Here is a 27,103-nt window from a genome sequence, read left to right on the forward strand (position 1 = left end):
TGAAAGTTGGATAACATGCTAACAACAAACCATATCTCATTTATGTTATCAAGCCTGGACATGGGAATTCTACCTGAAACAATTTTGAATTTTTTTATTCTGCAATAGCCCTTTCTACATGTACTCGGTGCTTAGCTATTCTTTTGGTTATGCGCACATCTCCGGCAGACATCTGCATGTTTGATTTGTTAAATGGAGGAATGTTCAACTTAAGACCCAGTGCCTCAACCTCTTTTTCAATTAAAAAGCCTTTGTCGACTATAAGTGCATCCCCTTTCTCTAGGTACCCACATTCAATGAGACCCTGAAGTAATGTGGTGATATTGCACTTGTTGAAGATGTCCTTGTCTGATACATTACCCGTGAAAAGAGTGGAGACAAATATGACAGCTCCTCGTGGATCACATGCTACTAAACCCTTTAGTGTGTTGGTGGATTTATAGTCAGAGTATGACTGACTTTGGAGCACCAATGAGCTTGGCTTTTCAGTTTTCAATTCAGTACAGTCAAGCATTGCAAACGTATTTGGGTAGTCCTTCTTGTATTTATCTGGCATGTTTGCAGTGATAACATTCCTATGGGGCCATACTGCTAAAGAACCAAGCTTGTTATACATATAATCTACCCATGCTCTGAAAATAATGCTAACACTAGGTGTGTCAATATCAAACTTGAAGGCGAGTTCAATCAGGTCGCAGTTGTTGCGTAACTTCATGAGGACCATGAGAAACTGCTGGCGTAGGGGCAATGCATCTATGTAGCAATTTGTCTTTCTGTATGTCAAAGGGATATTTGTTTGTGGGCAGACACTATTATTAGGGATCCCAAAAAAATAACATAGGTCATTGTACTGTTTATATGTGAAACCAGTACAATACTGAAAGTATCTGGCTACTTTGCTTTCATTGATTAGCTCAGGGGTTAAGCAAGTAGGTGGTTTGGGGTTTTGTTCAAGGTCTATGATGTGACTCTGGAGATCCTCAAGTTCCTGTTTCTTTCTATTCAGTTCAGTCTCCAACATGGTGCATTCATGGTCTCCGAGCCTCTCCTTTGCAAATTCTGTGAATAAAAGAGATTAGATTCAATTCAATTCAATTCATTTTATTTGATGGAGAGGGACAATGTACATGGATGCACATTTTAAAATAAAATGTAAATGTACCCAATTCTAGCTACCAAGATAATTTCCATTACATATGTTGAAGTAGAAACACCCAGGTTAAGAAAAAGAAACTTAAGTACAAGTACAATATTTAAAAAGAAAAAAAAAACATGGGGCAGGTACCCGGTCCCGTGACAAAGTCAAAAAATAATCCTGTCCTGTTCAAATCCCAAATAAATCACTCCCGATCCGGTCCTGTTCCCATCGTCATGTAAACGATTGTGTTGACAGACACATTTTTTCCCATCATGTCCCAATCATGTGATTAAAAATAAATTGACTCCCAAATTCTCGGGATTCCCGCGGGTAAGTGCAGAGAAGAGGCAGAAAGTGTCAGCCTCTAGTTCTCAGTAGGCACAGGTGGTCGGTAGCGGGGGTTAAAGTGCTGGAGTTGGACAGTAAAGTGCTGGAGTCATAAATTTAAAGTGCGAGAGTTGATGGTTAAAGTGACTCAATGATTTTGAGGAAAAAGGAGGGGTAAATAATAACAAAAAGGGGGGGGGGGGGGGGGGCTTTTCTTCCTTTTTATGCCTATTTACATATTTTACAGGTCCCTCTACTTGAGCAGCCACCACAAAATGCATCAGCAGCAGCAGCATGTTGTGGTGGAGCTCAAAATATTCCATGGGCACTGTTGAGAGAACCACCCGGTGAAGCGCCATTCACTCTTGAGGAACGTTTAAAATGCGTTAATATTTTCTCCTTGATTTTTGTGTAATTAATTAATCTAATTAACACGTTAAAGTCCGTGGTAAAATAAGTAGGCTGTATCCTCACTGCATAATCTTCTGATCACACACACACACACACACACCCACACCCACACACCTTAACGTTAGCCAACTTAACATACCTTTTTCGATCAGGTCTGCAGGGTTTTACATTAGCAGCTCTTCCTGCCGCATCAACTGGATTCGGATACCGGTCACTTGGTGCACCATCAACAAAGTGCTTGTTTTGGAGAAAAAAAGTGAGACCAATAAAGTGTGTTAGATTTCTGTCTGGCTTGCTAGGCTTACGTTTGTCTATAGGGCCGAGTAAAGTTAGCTAGCTAGCCTTTCTCAAGACTCGGTTCGCATTAGCAAGCTAGCAAAAAAAAAAAAAAACTACACGTAAGGCGTTGCACAATGTTAACATTAGTAGACAATATTTACAAGTTTACCATCACTAACGTTAGCGTGCTGACATGATTAAAAAAAATAACAACCTCAACAATATCCTCCAGCTAGCTAGCGAGCTAACGTTAGCTCGCTAGCTACATTAACGTAGCAAACGTAATACAGGTTAAAGTAACAACAATCGAGCTGTCGGATCACATCACCCAATAATATATTAAAATAGACGTTATTGTTTCTCTTACCTTCGAGCATAGGTATGTTTGGTGATGGAGGATGGGTTAAACTGCCAGTGCGGTCTCCCACAGAGCCGTATCCATACGAGACATTTCTCATAATTTCCCTTGGGTTGGGGAATGGGATAAAAATGACCCCGGGAATACGTTCGGGATATCGCGAGTCGCTATTACAAGTTCCCCAGGCACACCTTTTAACCATATTGAAAACTGGAAATTCGTTTTCGCCGGAAAAAATGTTGTCTTCCTAGCTGTCTCCATGCCAGAGTTGTCCAACCTTAGAATGTTGCGCAACACGTGACATGGGGAGAAGCGCTCTGATTGGTGGAACAGCAGACCAATCAGAAGGCCAACAAAGGGTCAATTGATTAACAATGGCATAGCTTGAAGCTTCAAAAATGTTTCTGAACGGATGCATTCTAATACTAATTGTCATTCAGATATTTCACAAGATCTTCTTCAAGGACGCATCTGCCAAAGACCAAGGAACATTGCTGGCCAACATGAACAAGCTCAGGTTTGTAAAACAATCTCACTCAAAATAAAACTATTCAGATTCAAGAATACTGTGTTTTCTGATTGCTTGAATTAACAATTTTGTAACTTTAATTTTGTAATAACTTTGTTTTTTAACTGTATGTTCTCTTTATTCTACAGTGAACACTGGCCCTATGAACTTCGGTCTGCTGTCAACTGTCTGTGTGCATGTGTGTGTTTTTGTGTTTGTGAGAGCGAATTATGTGAGAGATACGTTTTCTATGTTGTCCTCTTCCCAGTGAACACCAGCCACCATGAATTCAGGCTTGGTATGAAAAGTTTCAACTGGGTAGTGTATAATTTTGTTTATTTCATATTCATGTCAGTGTGTCTGTGAGGGAGAGAGAGGCACATTATAGTGCAATCTTAATCATCTCAAACTCTTAAATATCTTAGATGCAACAATGCAATGCTGCCTTCAATGCTTACAAGGAGTTTGTGGCCAAAGACACAGAAGCACTTTTCCTGGCAGCTACAATTACCCATTTTCAGCTGAAGGAATTCACTGGTATAATACATTTATTAATTACTATTTTCATTCAAATTATTTGATAAGTATTTCCATCAAGACAGGCTTTTTTCTTGAACCCTTTCTGTTAACAGAAATCCCAGAGGGATTCATTCCTGACAACATAAGGAATGCAGAGGATGCAGAGGAGAAGAGGACCTGGCTTCACGACAAGGTGGCCCAAGTTGTGGACAACTACATCAACATCACTGACACCACGTCTGCCGTTGCAACCGGGGTTATGGCCGCAGAACTACAACCTCAGGTATTAAAACATATTTGCATAGTAGTATATTTTTTATAAGAAGTTGCCTTGCCATTTAGACTAGTCGAAATGTGATATAGTGTGGAACTACAGCTTACGAAAGCCCTGCAATGGAAGCTGGCATTTTCCTTTGACGAATATATTTTTAATTTATGATAATCTGCAATATATGATTTTTAATTTTATTAGGATACATGTGCGCAAACTGGAAAAACAAAACAGGGCTGGGGAACATTTACAAATTGTGGGAGTCAACAGTCTGGACTTAAAGGAGTATTATCGCAAAATTCGGCCACTAGATGGAGCCAGGCGGAGCTTATCAGATATAAACAAGTGGGCAGCTGTCAGAGAGAGAGAGCAGCCTCGTTTAGTCCCCCCCCCCGCCCCCCCTCCTTCTCCCTTCCCCCTCCTCCTCCCTCACCGCTGAATGAACGTGCAATCGCGGGAAAAAGAAAACTCGCTAGTGGAAGCGGCAGCTCTACGTCGCGCACAACCACAACAACGACAACAACAACTGAAACGTCCTCCTCCTTAATAACGCTGAGAGGACAGCTGAAGAAAGACACAGGGACATGGAGACAAAGTGTTATACCAGCGATTCAGTGACTGTGAGCACCCTAACACTGCTACATTACTTACTGTTGCATATTTGTCCGGTTCGGAGGTCGGATTTGCGAGTTCCGAGTGCATTTTAACGCAGCAAGCGCCGGGCCGGCTTGGATCATAACAAAGACAAATGCTGCATTTGCCCCACGGACACTATACTGTTGGCGATTCTTTTTGTAAATTTAGTTATGGCTCCCCCCGACCCATCTTTTGCATATGTCAGCTTATTTTATGCTATTACTGCTGTATTTGCGATAATGCTCCTTTAAAGAGCCATTTTGTAACCTTGTAAAGTAGCAAGAAAAATGTTAACCATATTGTAATGTATTATTTTTAACATATTTATACGTCCTTCCATTATTATATATGGCACGATTAACAGTCGTTGAAGGGCACACTTTAGTCAGCTTCAGTTGTTTTCATTTGGTTTGATTAAGGGAAAACACACTTTTTGCCTGTACAAAGTTTGTCGCACCTGCATTCCAATATCTCTCTTTTAAAGGGGACCTATTATGCTCCTTTTTGCACAAACTAAAATAGTTCCTGAGTGTCTTAAAGACATGTCTGTGACGTGCTTCGGTCAAAATACCCCAAAGATCAAACATCACAGCATTCTCAAAAACAGGGCTGTGCAAAACGGTCTGTTTCAGTGGCCCCTCCCTTTAAATGCAAATGAACCACTCCCTCAGCATTGCGTTACCATGACGATGTCTACTACTAGTACCTATACTGATTTGGCCAAAATGTAGTATGCAAACAAAAGCTAAATCTGCAGTAGGCAAATTGCCAGTATCTCCAGTCTGCATCTGACCAGTCTACATTGTGTAATGAAATGTGCCCATGACCGTCTCACCCTAACCAAAGATGGTATAGAGTAGTCTTTGCCATGTAGGCTACTGTAACCATGTAACATGCAGGGGTGGAAAGAGTACCAAAAAAATCTACTCAAGTAAAAGTACAGTTACCTTGATGAAATTTTACTCAAGTAAAAGTAAAAGTACTGGTGTAAAAATCTACTCAAGTAAAAGTAAAAAGTAGTTCATTTAAAATTTACTCAGAGTACAAGTTACTTAGTTACTTTTTTTTTTTTTTTGGGGGGGGGGGGGGCTATAATGGCCAGAGATTGGCCTAACATTCTCTGTGCATGTCTCTGTGTTCCAAATTTGTCCCTTCTCCATCGATACACTGGTCTCCATCATCTTTTAGCTCCTGTGGCACCAACTTGATTCTGACCTTCTGACACTGCAGTTGTCCAGAGCCAATCAGATGGACAGTTACAGTTACTGGCACTAAGGTTGTCACGATCATGATCATGATACTAACATTTTCAACTCAATATCGATATTAAGGAAAATATTCGATACTCAATACCACTTTCAATACGGATAAAAAAAAAGAAAAGAAAAATCTCTCTCTCCCTCTTTCACTCACACACACCTGTTTTTTTTTTTACTGTCTTTCCTGTCTGCTCTCAAGGAGGAGGGGGAGGAGGGGGGGGGGCTTACTGTAGGTTCTCTCTCTTGCCTCTTTACTGTAACTGCTCTGAAGCAGTGGGCTGCTTGTCTGTTCCTTTGAGCATGGCCATGGATCTGACTGGGCTCCTACATTTAACTCAACGGGCTGCCGGTCCGGCCTTCAGCCCCGGTGTGTCTGGCACGGTCACCATAAACGTAGCCGAATAGATGGACATGCCTGATAACGTTGTCTTTAATCATTAACGTCAGCTTTTAACCGCTAGCTGCGGCTAATGGCTAATATTAAGATGACAACATAGCGACGAGCCCTGTTATGCACTAGTAGCGGTGAGGGGGAAAGAGGTGTGTACCTGCCTGCATAGATGACCTGCTGCTGCTGTGTGCGTCTGTGAAGGGAGAGAGAGAGAGAGAGAGAGAGAGAGGCGGCAGCAGCGTAGCTACTTTTGACAACCCACACAGAGTTATATATTTTTTACTTTGTAACTTAAGCTATTTAAAATGTAACTAAGTAAATTTCTTCCAACAATATGTACTCAAGTAAAAGTAAAAGTACTGATTTTAAAAATTACTCAAAAAAGTACAAGTACACAAAAAAGCTACTTAATTACAGTAACTTGAGTAAATGTAACTCGTTACTTTCCACCCCTGGTAACATGTAATATAAAAATGCAAAAATAAATATTAGTGTCTGTCTCCCATTTATCTGGTGCATTTGCTTGCTTCAAGACTTGTGAAGTCAACAAAAGGGTCTACAAACATGATTAGATTTAGCTATGGACCACCTGGAGTCCCCTCGGGGAACATTGGTTAAGACCACTAGTCTAGCACTATTAATGTAGTTATTGGTTGTCTCAATTGACCAAAAAACAAAACAAAAAGACTGAATTGGGCATAAAACAATGACATATTTATTCAGTTGCATTCAGAAAAGTACAAAAGTATCTCAAAACAACTTTCAGGCCAACATCATATGTCATCATTTGAACTGGAACTTGAATCCAGATTGGATTCACAATCTGCATTTTCATCTGCCTCATCAAAATAACCACGGTAATATACAGTATGTCTGGCTCACAAAAGCTGTCCTCCTGGGGGGAGGCAGGCGGCATATCTTGTCATTGTATCAATGTCATGAAAAACATCATGGATCACTTGTAATATGTGCCTTGCATGTTGGGGGCTGAAGACAGGAAGGTGGTTATCAATATAATCTAAGTCGAAGATGTGTGCACAGTTTTTCAAAACGGCATCAATCAACTGTCTGCTAAAACCTGTGCAGGCAGCCTGGCTAGTGAAGAGGTATGGATGGTCAGCAACCAAATCATTTTTGTACTTCTCCAACATGTCCTTGATTAATATTTTGTGATCACGTGTTACCTCCCTTGTTTTAACAGGTACATTAACCTTTTTCTGCAACTCGTAACTGGGCACATGCACCACACAAACACCTGATGCAGCACCTGCACTAGCCTCGGCTGCACATGAACAAGATGCATGACAAAATGTACAGCAGAGATGCCCTGGCTCAAGACTTAGAGTATTATCTTCAAATTTACCATACAGGGCTTTTCTGAAGCAGCTCCTTGTGCCTGTCTTAATAACAGACCTGCAAACTCCTTGGAGTGAAAAAGGTGAGAAGGTCCGAAACCAAACAAAGTTAGGGGGGTCCGGGGGCATTCCCCCCCGGGAGAAATTTTAGTGATTTTAATATGCAAATTACACTTTTTGGAGCATTTTGACACTAGAATTTCTGTGTGCAAGTAGTCACACAAGCCCATCTATCCCAATGGGTTCTATGCACAGCTCCATTTTTCCTGAACCTAAGGCTGCTCTTTTTTTTCCCTGTCTTACATTATTGGACAAACTGATTAATCCAGGTGTGTCTGACCATTGTGACTACTCAGACACCTGGAATAAAGGAGCTGCTTTAAGTTTAACTTAACCAAGTTTTTCTTATCACAAGGTTGTGATAAGAAAAACTTGGTTCATTTGCAGATATTTCTACTTATTTCAAGTGAAAATTTGTTTGAAACAAGTGAAAATGATCTAAAAACAAGTTAAATTTTAGGTAATGAGATCAGTTTTGACAAGAAATAAGACAAATATTCTTTCTTGATTTTGAGTGTTTGCAGTGTGGAGCTGTGCATAGAGCCCTTTACAATTCCAGACACATCCCAGATACCCAGAGAGCAAATCTCTCATAAGAAAAGATGGCTTTGAGAGAATAACAACACCTCACTTTCTTTATTTCTTATCTTTTTATTTTTTAGCCCTCTTCGCCTGCACAAGAATTTCACATGCGCGTTTACGCTGCTTTGCAGCATGCTTTCTTCTTCCTCTCTCCTCTTCTTCAGCCTGCCTCCTCCTTACTTCAGCAGCACTTGGGCATAGCTGGCAGTCGTATGCTCTCCTGCGCTCCATCTCCCTCAGAGCTGCTTCCTTCCTCAGGGTTTTGTCTTTGGTGCCTGCTGACATGATGTTGTGGCACAATCTTTGGTCCACTGGACTGAATTTGACGTCATCCCTTTTAAACATCTCCACTGCCGTCAGCTTCTGAGTGAGCAAGCTATGTTTCACCGTTTGGATGGCACTCAGGGTGGAGATGTTCATACTGCTGCTTCTTGGGTTTATTATGTCAGACATCAAACTAAAAGACGATTCAACTTGTGGTCCGTGGAACACAGACAACGCAGCCCTCACTGCCTTGCTGAGACCAGGATATCTTCCTGTCTGAAAGACAGTTGACCACCATGTATCAGGGTTGTCTCCTTCCTCAAATCCTGGCAGACTCTGGTCCACGCCATACTGGAGGACCTAAGATAAGATAAGATCCATTCAATTATCCCACCAGGGAACATTTCATCTCCACGGCAGCTAGTGGAAAGGGTTTAAAAATAAATATCAAAAAGCACCTGCACAAGACACACAAACAAGCTTTGCATACTAGAGATGTAACAATATCTCAATAACAAGTCCATGGTACAATATTTATGTCAGTATTGTAGGCATGTCATGATATCAAAATCTCCCCATACAGTATTACAGTAACCTCCACAGTATAAATTTATTGCTATTTTAAGGTCCAAAATAAGTAACAAAGAACACTATTTGGTCGAACTAAAATAGCTTAGCTGTCACCGTCCCTCCCTTTCACCTGCCTACCCCCTCCTCTCTCTCTCTCTCCCTCCCTTGACATCTGCAAACTCTCTTGAGGCTCTAGCCCACAGAACCTAGTACCTGGATCTTTTTTGGTAAGGCCACAGCGGGTTCCAAGCGAGCCAAGCTGATACTAAACCAATATCATTACATCCCTATTACATACAGTACTGACATGAAGGAAGTACATAATCCATCTAACCTCTTGCTGTGCATCCACATCACTAGGTAAAAACTGGCTCAACATCTCCAGAAGATTTCTCAGATGACGTGCAGTCTGTGAGTGGCCCCTTGCAATAGGGTCGACAGCAGACAGGCTCTGCAGGGTCTTGCTCTCAAGCGGCAGCTTGCTCTGCATGTATTTCCCACATGCGATGTATGCCTGGAGTACTTGGTCCAGGAAGGGCTTCAGCAGCTGAAATAAATATAGATATTGACACACTGGTATAGTTGTGGCCCTTCATTATTAATTAAATCAAAATGGCTTTTGTTCAAAAGTTAGGTGACTATATTTTTGAACCACTCACATGGTGTTGAGGATGCTCCCGTCTGAATCTGTCTGCCATTCGACCCACATACAGCTCTTTTGCAGGCAGCAGTTTGTCGCTATTGAGTTCGAGAGTTGCCAGGGTCCTGGGGATTGGTGGCAGGTGTTCTGGCTTCACAAAGCATGCAAGGAAGTTGGTGAAAACCTGCAGCTGCTTGTCATGCAACTTGTGCACCAGGGTGTCCCTGCCCTGAGGAGGAAGTAACAATGTCTGAGAGATGGATGTGAATTTCCATCTTACAATAAGAGAGCTAGACATGGCCATTGGTAATTGTTACACTTGTATTGTATAAAGACTAATGTTAAAATACAGTAGTTATTTCAATCATACCTGAAACACCATGACATATTCTTTAAGAATAGCCAGGGCACTCGTGTAGACACTGAGATGCAGCTCCGTTTTGGTGCCTTCATGCCACAGTTTCTTGACCACCCGCCGTTTTCTGTCCCTGCCCAGCTGTGTCATTCCTGCAAATGAACACATCAAAGCTCTGGAAACTTAGTATACACTTACTGGCCAAATTAGAAGGCACACCTGTACATAAGATTGAGAAAGCATTGATGAATCAGATAGAGGACATGCAGGTCAATGTTGACACACCATAGCTGTTCCCATTAATTTGTTCACGCTATCCAGCTAATCTGAAATTGCAATGGATTGAGTTACCTTTCTTGTTGAGGTCACTGTGAAAAGACTCAATACGTCTCTGGGCCTTTTCATTCACACTGTGAGCAGCATAGAGTTGTTCCAAAGGTTGTTTGTAGAGAGCCTTGTCTTCTTTATCCATGAACCCGAAGTACAGGACTTTGTAAGCAGGAAGCATGGTCTGAGTACTCACTCCAACATCATAAGATGACAGCCAACGATGCTGGACAAACCTCTTTGGAGTTGATCCAGGAATGCTCAGGTATTCACATACTTCATGGAGGTAAGCCCGCTGACAAAACCAGAAAGAACATGTCTCACGTTATGATTTTCAGTCCAATGACATTCATGATAAGAAGACAACAATACTGGAGCGGCTGTGGTTCAGAGGAGAGCAGGCAAAAGGGTCAGCGGTTCGACTCCCGGATTCTTCTGACCACACATCAAAATGTCCTTGGGCAAGAGAACTGAACCCCAAATTTAAACATAGAGTGAGAATGTGTGTGTGTGTGTGTGTGTGTGTGTGTGTGTGTGTGTGTGTGTGTGTGTGTGTGTGTGTGTGTGTGTGTGTGTGTACGTGAGAGAGAGAGAGCGAGAGCGTGTGACTGTGTGTGTGTATGAGAGGACACTATACAAGTTCACTACACCATTAAGCTCGTGTATGAATTTACCTGATCAGGGGCCCACTGGTGATCCGCATGGAGGTCACTGAACAGTTGCTCGAGGTGATTATTGAAGGGGCCGGAAAATCTCTTTGTGGCATTGTGAATGTGATGGCATGAATCGCCATCAATGTCCAGTAGATGTGGGCAGTAGTGATGTCTCACCCTTGTTTCAAGGCCTGTTTTGCTGCCTCGCATGACACCACACGAGTCCATCATCATACTGACCAGGTTGGACCATGGGATATTGTTGTCTTCAAAGAACTTGCCCACAGCCTTTTCTATGGTAGCTGCTGTAACTTTGACTACTTCAAGGGAGGTCAGGTGCTCCACATCAACTTTCTTCTTCTCTGGGTTATAATAACTAACCAGAATGGAAAGCACCTGTGAATTAAAAGATAATTTTTAATTACTTTGGATGTCATGAAACGCACTATACATATACATACTGCATGAATGCAAGGAATTGCTGTTATGACTACGGTTATTACCTTTTTGTTATTATTGGAGGTAGCTTCATCAAGGTTAATAGAAAAGGGTAGGTTTCTGGTGTTGCTAAAGATCCTTTCAGTCAACGTGTTCCCCAACCCATGGATCATTTTATAAGACGCTGATGTTCGGCACAGCTTCACTCTGCTTAGTGCAACTTTGTCTGCAGCTAAGGTCTGTGCCAGGTCCACAATGACAGGTGCCATTGTGAATGGGAGAGAATGTTCTGCCAAACAAGCCAGAATCATTGCCTAAATGCAAAGGAAATGAAACATTAGATGCAATTTGTAAACTGTCATGCATTAATATGATGCAATAATGAGTACGGTGCAATGTATCTTATTGTATAGCTGAATTAACATCAAAAGTATTTTTCTATTCATAATGTAAATTACACCAATACTTAAAGCAGAAGTAAGTGATATATTTGTGTTAATATAAGTCTTAAATAGTTATATCTTCCGACAGCAATCACTTACATAGAGTGTTTGGACTGAAACACGGGTCTCTCAGTCCCTCTGCTCTGCTCTGAGCCGAAGAGAAAACATTTATCGTATCCTACAGTTTTTATCCAATGAGGAGAGAGAACGGCATGCAGGGCTGTGTGTGCAGCCAAGGAACGCCGTGAATGTGGTGACGTAGCGACGAGGACTGTTATGGTGCGTTCAAGGAAACTCGTATTTTTCCGACCGTGAAGTGGTACCAGTTCGATCTGGTACGAGTTCACCGGTCGGAAGTTACGAGTGGCCGTTATAGTGACTTTCACCGGTAAAACAGGTCGGAAAAACACGAGTGGGTTGCCTGAAACGCTACAAAGTCGTAAGTTGTGACTTGAAGCTGTAATTTACGATTTCAAAAGCCTGCCTGGAACGCAGCATTAGCGAAAACGACCGGACCACTTACTTCTGCTTTAATTCAATGTTCTATATTAATTGTAGTAGATTCTGCACCTCTGCATTTGCAATGCGTTGAAACGTGGGCACAGGCAATTTCCCTGCCTCTCTCTGTCGTATCGCTTCTGGTCCCTGTGCCTGGGGAACTGCTTTATCTACAGGGGTTAGAACTGGCCTGGTAGTCAAAATGGTAAGTAATTTGTCTTTATGTTTTTCCGTTTGGCAGTGGGACTTGAGCGCATGCACTCCTTTGTTGCCATAGTTTATATCCTTGGAGCACAGGGTGCACCGAGCATGTCCTGCCTTGTCAATTTTTTTAAAATAGGTAGAGAGAGGTAATGTTTTCTGTTGTCCCTTCACCTCAATTGTCACTTCCATTGTGAGCCACGCACAGCTCCACTTGCACCTTTCTGCAGAATCTAACTGTGCTATATAAATAGCATCTTCATCTTTAAGCTCCCTCATTCTGAAAAAAAAATCACAGGATAAGTTACACCACCTCCTCTGTCTTGTTAATGCAGCTCAGTCAAACTGAACATTTGACACAGGAAGACTTTTATTCCTGCAAAACAGACGCATTTAGTATAGGTACAGTAAAACATGCTGCAAAAAAATATGCAGCTAAACACGTCTCACCACCTGTGGGACACCCACTGGCTGTGTATGCCAAAGTACCGGTAAATGCACAGTAACTGGGTTGAATTACGTTGAAGTCGGTGTTGTGTTCAGATCAGCCGCTTTGGCCGCTCGTCACGTGACTGGCGTCAAACTTCGATCGCGCTGGTAATTGGGGAGCGAGCCGAAATTCAAAAAAAGAAAAAAACGGCAGCCGACGGACATGACAGGCTGTCGCCGGTGCTGCTTAGACGCTTTGGAAGCTTTTGGTGTGAACGGCTAACCGCAGGCAGCGGCTCCGGTGTTTACAGCAGAGTGAATACACCTGAATCATTTCACACCAACACCTGCAGATTTACCCGAAACTCACCAGAAACGTCACTGGTTGAATCAACGGCGCAACACAAGATGTTATATGAGCAGCATAAAAAATATTTTCGGTCCATTAAGAGGCTATGGCGAGCCACCATTGTCTCGGTAATTACACCCCCTCCTCCCCGGTCGGACTGTCGCCGCTGAGTTATTGGCATTATTAATTCGGTCTCAATAAAATTATCACCTTATAAAACGGCAGCTGAGCCGAGTACCAAAGAAGCTTACCTCGATTTTAGCTGGTTTCCATTCCAAACTTTCTTGCTGTCCTCCTCTGTCTTCTTCGAGCAAAATGTCGTTGGCGCGATTCCAAACTTTTGGTTGATGGTTGGTTGAAGGTGATTGGCTCAGAGGGAATTTTTTTTTAAAATTTAAAATAAGGTTTATTTTTATCCCAGCGTGAACAACTCAAACGCTGTCATTCCGGTGGGGCAAGACTATTATATTTGACTCTATCAAAAAAATAAAATAAAATCTTTGACTCCATCACCCCCCCCCCCCCCCCCTTTTGAAAAACTCACCGGTTCTACACGATTCACGTACATGACCCAATTCACCAAGAAAACGGCGATTGTAGCCGAAAGGCGACTAGTTTGCAGGTATGTAATAAGCTCTTTAACTGCAGTATCCATAGGACTTCTATGTTTTGTTTTATATAGAACTGCGTGTGATTGCAGTCCATTTCTCCCAGCTCTGCCAACCTGTTAGACAATATCTTCTGGGTCTTCTGGTGCACCATACATGACCACATGAGAGATATTGGGAAAGTTTAGGCCCATTCAGAGTGCAGTTGTTGCAACGACAACTCTGCAGTTCCCCTGTCCATTGAGTGATTTAATGACATTGTCCTTGTTGTATGGTTTAGTTTTTGAATGGAACATGCCAACCAGTTGATTGTCGATCTTGTGCTCTGTGTCCTTGTCTAACCAGAGATCCTCACCAAGTTCTATTTGCAGGTGGCGGAACACCTCTCCTACTGCTGGTATTAAACGGCAGTAGATAATGATCGGTGCCATCGATGTAGCCTTGGCTCTAACATCATCCACTATTCAATCCAGGCATTGTAGTTGTTGACGTGGTGCAGAGGCAAAGCCTAGTCGGATGTTGGTACGATTAGGGCTCACAATCACCTGCTTTGCCCCATCCATGTGTAGAATTTTGGTGACTCTGTCTCTGGACCCCATGTTTGCTGTCGTGTTCCTGAACAAGACATAAGAATAAAAAATATAATACATGACATGTTTACTTAATTTATCTCAACATATGTCACAAATCAACAGTAGTATTTGCTGTAGAATGGTGCAATGACATGTATAAATACTAGATAAAAAAATTGTTAGCTGTTTTACTTGCTGTATGGCACCCCCTACAACTTTATATTTGTTCCCATTTTCAACTTTTATTATATTTGACACTTGCTTTGGTAAAAAAAAAAAAAACTTTCAATTGAAACGACTCAAAATTAAATGGAGGGGTGGGGGTGGGGGAGGGTGGCTCACGAGGTGACCTCAGTCACTACAGTTGCAGTAGTAAGTAGTAATTGCAATTCTACTCACCCTGTTTTACTATGGAGCGAAGTTCTCCAAGCTTTGCAAAGCTCTCTCTGAAGGCAGGCTTTCCGTTTGCACCCTGTCCCCTGGTGACAATAACGAGGCAGACAGTATTTTAATTAGCATGTTCACAATGAAGCTGCAAAGACAACATTGGGCCTACATTATCACAAGCACTGGTAACAATGTTGTTGGCTAACTACAACACAAATAAGCATAACTTTAAACAGTAACAGGAGACCTACATACAAATACAATGTGATTATATTTACCATTTGTATGCTACGTGGACCTCATCGACGACAATCCCCATGAGGTTCTGGCGATACACTGGATTTTCCAGCATACTTCGCCACTTCTGATTCAGCAACCAGGTCTCTGGACTGCCGAATACAAGTTTGCATCGCCCCTCTTGTATGTCCGTGTCACCGTCAACACCGAGCTGCATAGCAGTGATTCCAAGTTTCGATGCCTCTTTTATCTGCTGTTTCATGAGCTCGACGAGCGGTGAAACGACAATGAAAATTGGATTTGAACTCGGTACCATTTTCTTTGTCACCAGCGGTGCAAGTTGGTACACCAAACTTTTGCCGAATCCAGCGGGAAGAACAGCAACAACGTCATTTCCTGCAAGAAACTCAACAAGTGCCGACTCTTGCTCTTGTTTAAGTTCTGTAATTGATGGTATTTCATTTAGAACTTCCCTTATTGCTGTTTTTAGGCTGCTGTTCGATAGCTCCGCCATGTTTGTTGTGGTGAGTCGCGCAGTGTAGTGACGTTATCATCCGGGGCTTTGCGCCAGTCGGTCCCTGATTGGCCAACGTGCTGTGTCAATCACAGCGGCGACGCTGATTGGCTCGGCCTTCTGAGGGTTTCAGTCCAAACGCTTAGAATGGGGATGGGGCCAGACTCTCCCTCAGAAATGAAATGAATTGCATTTCCGGGAGAGGCGGGTTTACGAGGCTAACGGTCCGATTCCTGAAGGAGCAAAAAGAATGAGGAGACAAAGAGTTTCACATTACACTAGGGCTGCAATAGTCTCGCTCGCCAGACCATCCTCCAGAGAAGAAGGGTCTGGCTGGTCCGCCTATGATTCTGCGATCAGAGAAAAAAACGCTCCGGCCGTTTGGAATTTTTTCAACCAGTCACAATCGATGCGGTCGTCGCCGTAGCAACGGTGCGCGTGCAAAATATTGCCGGTTGGAAACTGGATTTGGGTCTGCGGTGTAACGACGGTCGGCAACCGTTGACGGATATTTATTCTTTTGTTCGGTTTAACGGCGGTCGGCAACCGCTGACGGATATTCTTCTATTCAGTTCAAGACACGGATGTATAATAGATCCATGGTTCGGTTCCTGGTGTTGTTTGTTGATGTTTCCCTTTACCGGGCGGACTGTGAAAGCTGCAGCACGGCGGCGGGACTTCCGCTGGGTGGCTTGTTCCGACCAATCAGAGGCTAATTGCAGCAACGCACTTCCGTCAGGGCAGACTAGGGCTGCAACAACTAATTGATAAAAATCGATTATTAAATTTGTTGACTAACCACCATAAACTGAGAGTGCTGGTAATGTTTGGTTTATTTATGGAGGATTATCATGCTTTTTGTGTTATCTGCATAGACTCCCCAAGTTGACACACATTTAACCTTACAGTCTCACATGTCAGCTCTGCAAATTTGGTCAGGGCCTTTTGGGTAATTTTTCAACCCCCAAAAATAATCTGATATACTCTGGTGGAGCAGGAATGCCATCCCAAACCTTTGCACATTAGTTGTCACACCCTGTCTGTATTTTATTTTTGAAGTATTTCCTGTATGTGTTTCTGTTAATTTAGCTTCCTGTGTTTTCCCTCCTTAGTTGATTTCCTCTGAGTCGTGTGTGGGAGACAGGGTCAAATCAGCTTTGTCCTACATGTTGGACATTAAAAGTGAGAATATCTTAATTTGTGACTGGAATACAAAACAAGTGAGATATTTTCATGTGTAAATTATTCATAACTTGTAAAAGTCATCTATGTGCATGATGTATACATAATCAGATTTGTTGCATACAGTGTGTGTTTTAGCCAGGAACACGCTTCCACGACCTCCTGCAAGCCACTGACCCTGCTCCACTGATGCAGCCTCGTCTGGTAAGCATTGGACATCCCAGCACAACATGTCATCGTGGCTGTTAATGACAACGTAGTCATCCCACTCCAGGAAGAGGGCCTCACCTGCAATCTGGACAAACTGTTCAAGTTGTATTGGGTTTGCAACCTTGCCTGTCCCGTGCAACTGACCTCAGTCTTGGGGTTCAACGAGCACATCTATGGCCTGCAGATCTCTGAAAAGAGACCATTCCCATGCTAATGTCGTTCCTTTTGAAACGGAGGCAGAAAATATTACCACTCTCGGACTTCATCAATCCCCACCCTCTCAGGTGCTTGAGAGACTGATATGGACTGAAGTTTAGACAGTACTACTGTGAATTCTGATCTCCAAGACCTTAAGAACTGTGCAGCAGCTTTTGTTGCTAAAATGTATCCTGCATCAAATACCACTCTTACTGATGTTCAGAAAATGATTGCCTGCACAAAAGAGTTACTTGAGAAAATAGAAATATTCATTAAGTATTTTGAAGACCACCTTCACACTTATGTGATTGAAAAGACAAATAAATTTCAAGTGATTAATCTGAAAGATGCAACTGATGCTTTGCCACTTGATGTATATGAAGAGATCCTCAATTTCACTTACTGACAAGATATAGATATATTTCCTAAATGTTGACTTGTGTAAATGGTAAAAGTAAACGTAATGAATTGAAAGAATGATTGAATTAAATGCCAAGTAAAATTCAATTATGATGGGCCGGTGCATATTCTCATTTGCCCAGGTCATAGTATTTCAAAGGAGGTTAAATCGAAAGCAACTGGACTTAGTTATTTGTCTAGGAAGACGTTTCACCTCTCATCCAAGAGGCTTCATCAGTTCATGTACGCATCTGACCAGGCTGGGACTGGTCCAACTATCTGGTGTGGAGACTCACTATTTAGAAACTATTTAGAAACGTCTTCCTAGACAAATAACTAAGTCCAGTTGCTTTCGATTTAACCTCCTTTGAAACAGTTATGATGGTTTTTTTTTATGTAGCATGCACACACCTAACACATAACTATGGCAAATTGAACAAATATAAACTATATGAATTTGAAAAATGTATTTTTAAGTCATGAGGAAATGCAAAGTAAAGTTTTAATGAATTTAGCACTTTTTATTGCTTTATTATACCGGAGACGTCATAAAGTCTGGGTTGGGGACAAGCACAAACCAGTGAAATTCTTATTTGAATTTTCAACACACTGAAAAAGTATTAAAATATCATCATTAAGGATGATAAGGATGATTAAAGATGCTTAGGGATAAGCGGTTTTCATTAGATTCACATGACGTCACTGTGTTTCTGCGCCGCCATATTTGTCTCCGAATCAGGGCAATCTGGGCACAGATCACAGCGTCACGTTACCAGAACAAGTGGAGTAGTAGGAGGAAATCAGCAAGAGACCGAAAATTGACGTTATTTGAAAGATGCCAGGATTATATTGTGCTGTTGACTGTGATAGCAGTCGCCAAAGAAACCCCGGACTGCAGTTTTATTCCATCCCAAAAGACGTAAAGTTATAGGCGGAATAAATGGTTGACTGCAGGCAGTCTATCAGTGGCAGCATGGGCTGTGACAAGTCTCACAAAAAGAGGGGATTCACTTTTTTTTTTAAATAACATGGATATATTGAATTCTGCATTTTGATTACTTTCTTATTAATTACTCACTGATTCTGTATTTAGGGTCTTTTATTTCTGTATAACAGACCGTTGCTAAGTAAAACGGGCCGTTGCTAGGGACGCCGCTCTGATCAGCGGAGCAGGGCAGAAGAACTATCAAGGATTTTTACCTTGTGTTTCATTTTTAGCAGCTTCAGACTAATTGTGATGTTAGAAAAATGACTTGTAGCTTGTTAGAGGGAGAGTGGAGGCTCTCTGCCTCCCTCACCGCTGCTGGAACCAAACCTGCGATCAGAGCGGACGGGCCAGCGCAGTGTCACAGCTGTGACCAGCTGTGTCTGTGACACCGCGAGTCCCTGACACAAACGTGTCCCGTAACCGTCATCTCTTATGACAGACAGGACTACATAAATGCGCACATCGTAACATTTACATGATAATTCATCAATCTACTGATTGATTATCAAAAGCTCGTTGAAAACAACTGCACACGAGTCGACTGGGAGGAGGGTGAGGATCAAACAGCGGAGAAGTGACCGGACTAAGGACTTTGATCAACATTACGTCTCAAATTAATTAATTAATTCATAAACTGTGTAATAAGTGGGATAATATAGAGTTAGTCTGTTGTTATAGAGATATAAACCCAGACAGGATGTATGAAACCCTGTCATTTTGTCAAGAAACTGTCATTTCCATCCTGCGGTTTGCATGCTGTCATATGAGAAGACCTGTCAAATCGGACACAAATATGGCGGCGGTCCCTTGACGTGACGTCACTGCAACCCATGAATAGAAAATGAATGAATGAATACTTTTATTTGTACACCACCTTTCACAGATATAAAATTTACAAAGTACTTAACAAAATTACAATTTAAAGAGCAAACAGTAAACAAAAAATGATAAACAAATAGGCCTAACAGTTCTCACGCAATGATGACAGCGTTAACAACAGTCAACAACCTCATCATACAAAAAATGTAGACAATCATGAGCCACACAGAAAAAGACCCTACAGAACAGAGGCAGCAGATGAATGCAAGCTTGAATAGACGGGTCTTCAGATTCCGTTTAAGGGGAGACACTACAGGTGAAAAGGGTAAAGATTTTAAATAACAGAATATCACCATGAAACTTCCCAAGTTCATCACTTACATTAAAACAAATGTTTTTTGTATTACAAGTTTTGTCAAATTTTATGTTTAAATACGTAAATGAGGCAATATCTGATGAAATATGTGCTAATTTGCATACATTTCCAGAACCGAAATCTGAAAAATGGATAAAGCCCCTTTCAAAATTCTTGTTTCATTTTGTTGACATATTAGAGTCAGGGGATTTTGGATATCTCTTTTTATCACTTTGTAAATGAGAAAATACTGTCACAAGTCACCAATTTTGCCATGTTTTTAGGAATAAAATGTTGTATAAATCAGGCTTTGAACGATATCAACAATCCCCTCTGTAAAAACCCTCAGAATATAGACAGGAATAAAACTGGAAGGTTTGGTGTCTCTAGGTGCTGCTGAAGGGGAGATTTCAGGTTCAGAGTCTGAGGAAAAACTCATTTTGAGAAAACGGCCTTTAAAGACATGTACTGTAAAGTCAACGTGTACTGTAAATGTAGTGTCTCGCCTTAAAAACTTGTAAAGAGCCTGCAGACCGCAGACAGAGTGAGAGAGTTCCAGAGAGTTGGAGCCACTACCTCAAAGGCACAATCACCTTTTGTCTTCAAGCTAGAGCGGGGGACTGGTAAGCCTGATCTGTGTGTCATTGAGACACTGTTATCTACAACCTAACCTTAACAAAAACAATAATACTGGTGGGGCTGGTCCTCTTTGTCTTGGGGTGTTGATGTCTGCTCGTCTTGAGGTGTTGATTTCTGCTCACGTTTGACTTTAAACACATCCCACTTCTCAGACAGGTGACCTCTGTTGAAGACGTAGGATGCCAGCCAGGAGAAGAGCAGAATGGCCACAAGTGAAATCATCATGATGACCGTGCGGAAGGGGAAGTACTGTGTCAGCTTTCCCTCTGCATTTAGCCGACAGCCAGGGAACCTGATGGCGGGAAGCAGGCCGATGAGGGGCTCGCCACTCAGCAACCTCATTACCAGTCCGATAACGTATCCCACGGTGGCCCCGTAACCATTAGAAACCTCAAAGAAGAGGACACAGACGAGCTGAGGGAACATGATGATGTAGGACATGTCCACGCCCAGGAGCCAGAAGACCAGGATGCTGCTGTCCAAGAAGGAGAGGGCGGTGCCAGCCATCCCCACCACCACCACTGAGATGCGGATCACCCACTGCATCTCACGGTCCGATGCCTGAAGGAGCAAAAAGAATGACATGAGGAGACAAAGAGTTTCACATGACACCTTGTTCTACAGTCTAACGGCTACGTTCACACTGCAGGTCTTCATGCACAATTCCAATTTATTGCTCAAATCCAATTTTGTGTTTGGCTGTTCCCATTACGTCTTTAAATGTGGCCTGTCTACAGATTGCTGTGTGAACAGCTCACGCTCCTTAAGTGACCCGCATGCGCAGTTGATGATTGATGACATCACGCTACGGCGGTGTTTACGGAAGCGAACATGGCAACGGCAACTAGTGTTGTAGGACTGTATGGCTTAATGCTAAAGGATTCAAACCCTGGTCTCCCGCTTGTTAGAGTAGTGTCTCTCCCCAGTACGCTGTCAACCTTGCCCTGTTATCCATGTTTTGATTCTGTTCTTGGCTCCCGCCTGTGGCACACTTTTTTTCAATCAACTTTATTTGTCATTCATTTACAAAACAGTGCAGCGCGGGTCAGAATGACGTCAAAGTCGCATTAAATGCGACCTGGCTGTTCAGATTGCGGTCGCATTAAAAACAAATCCAATACCTAAGCAAATCAGATATGGGTCACATATGAGCGAATTCAGATTAGGTCACTTGTAACTGCAGTGTGAACGTAGCCTAAAGGACCTAAGCATAATCTGAACTGGACTTGAGGCCTCCCTGACCAACAGATTCTTGTCTATTACAAAGACACAGTATCCATAAGTTACAGCTCTGTAACAGTCAACTGGCCCCTGAGGCTGAGATCATGAAACGGATCATTGTTTTACCACAGTGAATATCTCACATATCTCACTCAGCAGACAGAACACAGTGGGTATAGTGTACAATATTTACAGTATTGTGAAGTCAATGGGGGGTACTCACCATTAACAAATAATATATCTGCATCTAAATACATTATAATGTCACGGAAAAGTCCATTTCCAGTAGTTCAACCCCAACCATGTATTGAGTGCACATAGATGGACATAGTTTTTAGAAGACCAACATTTCTATATTAAAAATGCTTAAAAAAAAAAAAAAATGTCCTTTGTAATATTAAAATTTTGAGGGATACTGAATTTTAGGTCTTCATTTAATGTTAGCCATAATTATTACTATTAAAATAAACAGAATAAATAAAGACATGGAATATTTCATTCGGTGTGTAATGGATATATATAATGTCTTAGTTTGACTTTTTCAATTGAATTAGTGACATAGGCCTTAATAAACTCTCCCATGATATTCTAATGCACCTGTACATCAGAAACAATAGGAGTGATAGACATTATGCAATAATTATGTAATAATTCCCCCCCCCCCGTGCGCAGCTCCACGGACATGCACGGGGGGAAAAAACAGTGTCGCCGTTGCACCGAACGCACGCGGCTACTGCGCCGCTTTGGGTTGAATTCATGCACTTTCATTAAATTTGCATTTGCAGATAGTTGAGTTGGTTGGGTACACCCCCATGATATCTTTCTCCAAAAATCTCACCTTCTTTCTGATGATGTTCTTGTAGATGTTTGAAGAAAACAGTGATGCGGAAGACAGAAGAGCCGAGTCCATGGAAGACATTACAGCAGCAGTTACAGCTCCGATGCCGACGAAGGAGATGTACGTAGGTGTGAGGTACTTCAGGGCGATGGGAAGGACGGAGCCCGCCTGGCCATTTTCATACGGGGTGTTCGATCCATAGGTAGTCGAGTTCCAGTCTGGGAGGAGAGAGGAGAATATTTGGATTAAGACCAAAGACTGACAGAACAAATGAATGAATTGGGAAGGAGAGGGTTAATGCGATGAATAGATCTTAATTCAGTTCAAGTCACTGTAAAGTGAAATTGGAGTTTTGTTTCAAAATATATTAAAAGTGTTTGAAATGTATTGATAAAAACATGCAAAAATACTAATTTCTGTACAGTTTCACTCTGTAGTGGTCTAGGTTTTTATGGGCGGGCTTACAGAGGGGGCACCATGACACACTGCCGTCCCTACTTCAGACTGCGACTAAATGGTTGATTTTTTTTTTTTCGACGGCTCACTACAAACTTTAAACATCCCATAATATGCTTGCGCTCTCAGCAGTGGTACTCAAATCGCAGAACAGCGCTGCACAGAGGCTCCCAAACGGAAATGATTGATTTGGGCTGGGCGGGGGGTCTCAACGAGTTTGATGCCAAGCAGTCCGTGCACATAGGGGGGTCTAGGATGAGTTTACCACAAGTGGTGGTCAGTGCAGCCTAAACATTAACTTTATATTTTCAGTATTTAAACTGTTGCACACTAAAATGTGAATTCAAAACATAGTTTCTGCATTTATCAAAGTATTTATCAGTAATACAGTGAAAATGTCGGTGTGCGCCTAAAACTTTAAGTTAGGGGCCACTGTGCTCCGAGTAAAAAACAGTTAGTCTGGAGCCCTGTACTTTCATAACTCCTCCCACGTACACAGTAACATTATAAATACTTCAAGAATGCTAGCATCGGTGGTTATCCCGCTCGTTTTGAGTAAGTTATACCTACGCAGTTATTTTTCTATAGCTAGCTATAGCTAGCCATGCCGTTGTCTCGAAAGTGTGTCTTTCCTGGCTGTGTGACTTCGGAGATCAGCTCGGTCACTTAATTCTCGTTTCCCCGGGAGGATGAGGTGAAGGACAGGTGGATTGCTTTTGTCCAGAGCTATGCTGGTGGGGAGAAGTGCATCACCACCAAAGGGTGCCTCTGCAGCGCCAGATAGTTTTTCAAACTTTCACCGGCTACAGCTGGGGTTCACGGACAAACCGCTGCAGCTGATTGGGGGAGCGTTGCCAACTATCCCCCTACCCACCTACCCTTCATCTCTTATGTGAAACATGAAGCTTCACTTTTAATTCAAACAAACTAACAAGACTTACACAATTGTTAGATTTCATCAATGGGACCAGCCGGCGGCAAAACTCTAAAAGCCAAAACGGTGTTGTGTTAAAAAAAACATATGTAAATGCACCCGAATTAGTTTAAAAAGCTAGTTTTCATCGACTGTCCCTCTGCCAGATTGTACAAGGCAACCTTTGAAAAGAACAACAATGGGATAAAATATTGTACCACATAGGGTGGAACACCGAAACATTCAGATAAGAGCTGGACTCAGACTCAGACTCAAGCGTATAGCTCAAACCTGTAGCTGCTTGGGTACGATGTGACAGTTAGCATAAGCGTAGTTGTCCGATATTTGATTTGACAGTTGTAACTTGACGACGCTCAGCAGGTGGGCGGGGCTTCGGTGCCAGTAGCAGACGCGCCCCCAGCTTCCAGAGCTGAGAGAACTGCCTCATTTTGTCATGATTTTAAAGGGACAACGAGGAGTTTTTCTATCGGCAGAACGAAAAATTATAAATGTGGATGAATCTACGTTACCCACACTTGTTAATGGGCCCATTTTCGATAAATATATCGTTTTGTCTCTATCGTTATTTTGTTATTATTAGTGGTGGCGGAAATGCTGGGCGAGCCGACCAGCGTTTCCTTACTTTCGGTTTCGCGGACGCTGCCCGGTGAGTCATGAGAATAACGCCGCCGAATCGCCGTTTATGGTCGGTAACCTCTTTGAACCTCTGACTTTAATTCTTGATGAATGAAAACATGAGTCTGTCTTGCGCCGGTCAAAGAATTTCACGGTGTGCGCGGAGGCTCATAAATGTAGTGTGAAAACTCCTCGTTGTCCCTTTAAAACCTAATTTCACCTACTAAACACATTTTTCTAGCATTAACCTTTGGCAGGATGGTTAACAAGACATCTGTTTGGGATGTGATTAACTCAGAAGACGAATCTAGTGTCACTTCACAGGGACTTTAAATAAAGGGGGAAATGTCTAATTTCCCATTGTTTTTTATGTCCAGTGCAGACTACGCTTATACATTTAGTTGTGAGTTAAGAGTGTGTACCTGTGGATGCAGCCACGGCTCCCACCAGCACCGATGGGACACCCAGCACCAGGCAGAAGGCTGCCGATACAAAGCAGGTTACTCGAGCCTGGGTGCACGATGACGCGGCCAGGATTCTTTGGTAGAAAGCCTGGTAGGCCAAACCGCCCAGAGCCTAGGACAAACACAGGACAGGAATCAGTTGATGCAGCAATAAGAACTATTCTCTCATGCCTATGATGTTGCTATGCTTGGCCATTGTTGTGTCTAATGAAATAAGCCTGAATCTGATTGAACTGCTGAGTTGAATTTAATTTAAACGCTATGATTTATTTAGAGACGTGCACTCTGCGACGACCACTCCCACTCCCACTCACCAGCAGCATGAAGTCATCAACCCACTTGCCTGCATCTTTCAACTCAACCACGCCGACCCAGGGAGCCTGGAAGGTCTGGCTGTAGGCCGTCACGGCTATGTCCATTGAGTGAGTGTTGGTCATCATGAACGGCACACAGACCCACTGTATACACATACACAAGGACACAACTAATCTGATTATCGGCCCAGTAGGGGAAGTTTTCAGTTAAACACTGGGAATTGGGAATCTGAAACTCGAGCTGGGGTTGAAGCTCCAGTACGATGTGCTTTTTAGTTTCACGCAGTGGTAATAATCTCAGCAGCAGCTCTATCAATTAGCTGGCCTTTTAATCACAGCACATCAGATCTGATTTGTGCGGCGCCACAAAGAGTCATTTGTTAAAAAAAGAAAAGAAAAAATGTCTTTTCCCCAGTTATCTGGTAAATGGCATTCCCTCATACAGAACAGTCTACTGGCTGTGGTGTCAGTGGTAAACTTGACTTTTACCAGCGAGCCCTGTGGGTACCCCGTATTCAACCGCACATTCCACAATCAAATGATAGCAGCTATTTGGAACGTGAGGTGTGGGGAGGAAAACTCCAACAAGCTAATAAAATCAGTGATGCTTTAATTTGGCAGGTAATCCAATCTTTCTTGCATAGTTAATAAGGCACCAGGTACCTCAGGATGTATAATTTGATCCCTCTGGGCTTTCGGCCACTTGTCTCCATTATGTAGCTGAGTGAATGGTCTGATAGGGAACATACTTGATGGTGTTCATCGTTCAATGTGCTGCTGTGCGAATGGATGGAAAGATGTTACGCACCAGGCTGGAAAAGATGAGTATCAGCTGGATCACATCCGTGTAGGCCACAGAGTAGAGCCCCCCCATCAGTGTGTAACCGATGGCCAACACAGAGGAGATGATGATGGAGGTGGCGTAGGGCAGATCCAGGATCACACTCATAGTACCACCTGGAACAACACAACACAGCAGAGCAACACAATCAGGGGACTGATGGATAAATATCTCCTAGCTGGTCTTCTAATGTACAGAGGTTGGTAGCAACACATACATGCAACTGCTTACAGTCATATTTTAATTGTTGTATGATTAGGTTCTTTTTGATTTTAAATCTTTTCTCTCTCTCTCACACACACACACACACACACACACGCAATATGACACTTTCTTTTTATACTGTTCATTTGCTGTGATGCAATATTTTCCACAGAGCACTGACAAACAAATTACACTTTAAGAGCAAAAAAGAAATGACATCTGTAGTCTTTTGAGTCAAGAATAAAGTTACGTCTAAACATGGGTGGCATTGGTTTAAATGTTTTACTGTAAAGCATCATATTGCTTAGATAAAGCAACAAATCAACATAAAAGTAATGATGAAATTATAACAAAAAGGAACCCTAAAGAAACAGAAGCAGCCAGTTGATTGTGACCCTAAATTTCTGTTCTCACCCTCTTGGGGAAATGATCACCCTGTAAATTGTGTAGCAGAAAAAAAAAAAAGTCAAGATGAAGGTGATGAGAAGTGTCTTCAAATGGAGAAACAAATGTGTAAAAAACAAACAAAAAAACTATATGTATAAGTAAGAAAAAAAAAGACATCTTGTTAGTCAAACAAGGCAAGAAAAACGTCAGGGTCCCCCCAGCTGCAGCCTGCAGCCACACCACAACAATGCCCTTAAACAGAGAAGTACATAGCCCACCACAACTTTCTGTCTTCCCCACTGTGGAGTTATTTCCCCCCCCAAAATGTTACTGTTGTAACTGTAAGAGAATTTTGTGTCTGAACAATTTTTTTTTTGTAGTTTTCTTTTTCTGAAGTCAGTCAAGGTTTTATCAAATCATTTGGTGTCAGAGTCTTGAGGCACTGCTGGAAAGGCTCCAT

General features: G+C 42.3%; 1 protein-coding gene across 1 annotated transcript in view; it reads right to left on the reverse strand.

Annotated features, from left to right (window-relative positions):
- Positions 1-8,170: 8,170 nt before the first annotated feature.
- The window catches only part of LOC311001638 (uncharacterized protein), a gene marked incomplete at both ends in the record, with an annotated part of 31,455 nt that continues 12,522 nt past the window's right edge, over positions 8,171-27,103 (reverse strand). The window contains 12 exons of the mRNA XM_083992747.1: positions 8,171-8,184; positions 8,286-8,718; positions 9,263-9,475; positions 9,588-9,797; positions 9,939-10,075; positions 10,275-10,545; positions 11,081-11,279; positions 20,422-20,930; positions 22,429-22,646; positions 24,856-25,009; positions 25,212-25,355; positions 26,020-26,168. Coding sequence (XP_083848873.1) covers positions 8,171-8,184; positions 8,286-8,718; positions 9,263-9,475; positions 9,588-9,797; positions 9,939-10,075; positions 10,275-10,545; positions 11,081-11,279; positions 20,422-20,930; positions 22,429-22,646; positions 24,856-25,009; positions 25,212-25,355; positions 26,020-26,168 — 2,651 coding nt within the window. The remainder of the gene's footprint in view (positions 8,185-8,285; positions 8,719-9,262; positions 9,476-9,587; positions 9,798-9,938; positions 10,076-10,274; positions 10,546-11,080; positions 11,280-20,421; positions 20,931-22,428; positions 22,647-24,855; positions 25,010-25,211; positions 25,356-26,019; positions 26,169-27,103) is intronic.

The sequence above is a fragment of the Trachurus trachurus genome (assembly GCF_905171665.1).
Source record: "Trachurus trachurus genome assembly, chromosome: 3".
NCBI classification, from domain to species: domain Eukaryota; kingdom Metazoa; phylum Chordata; class Actinopteri; order Carangiformes; family Carangidae; genus Trachurus; species Trachurus trachurus.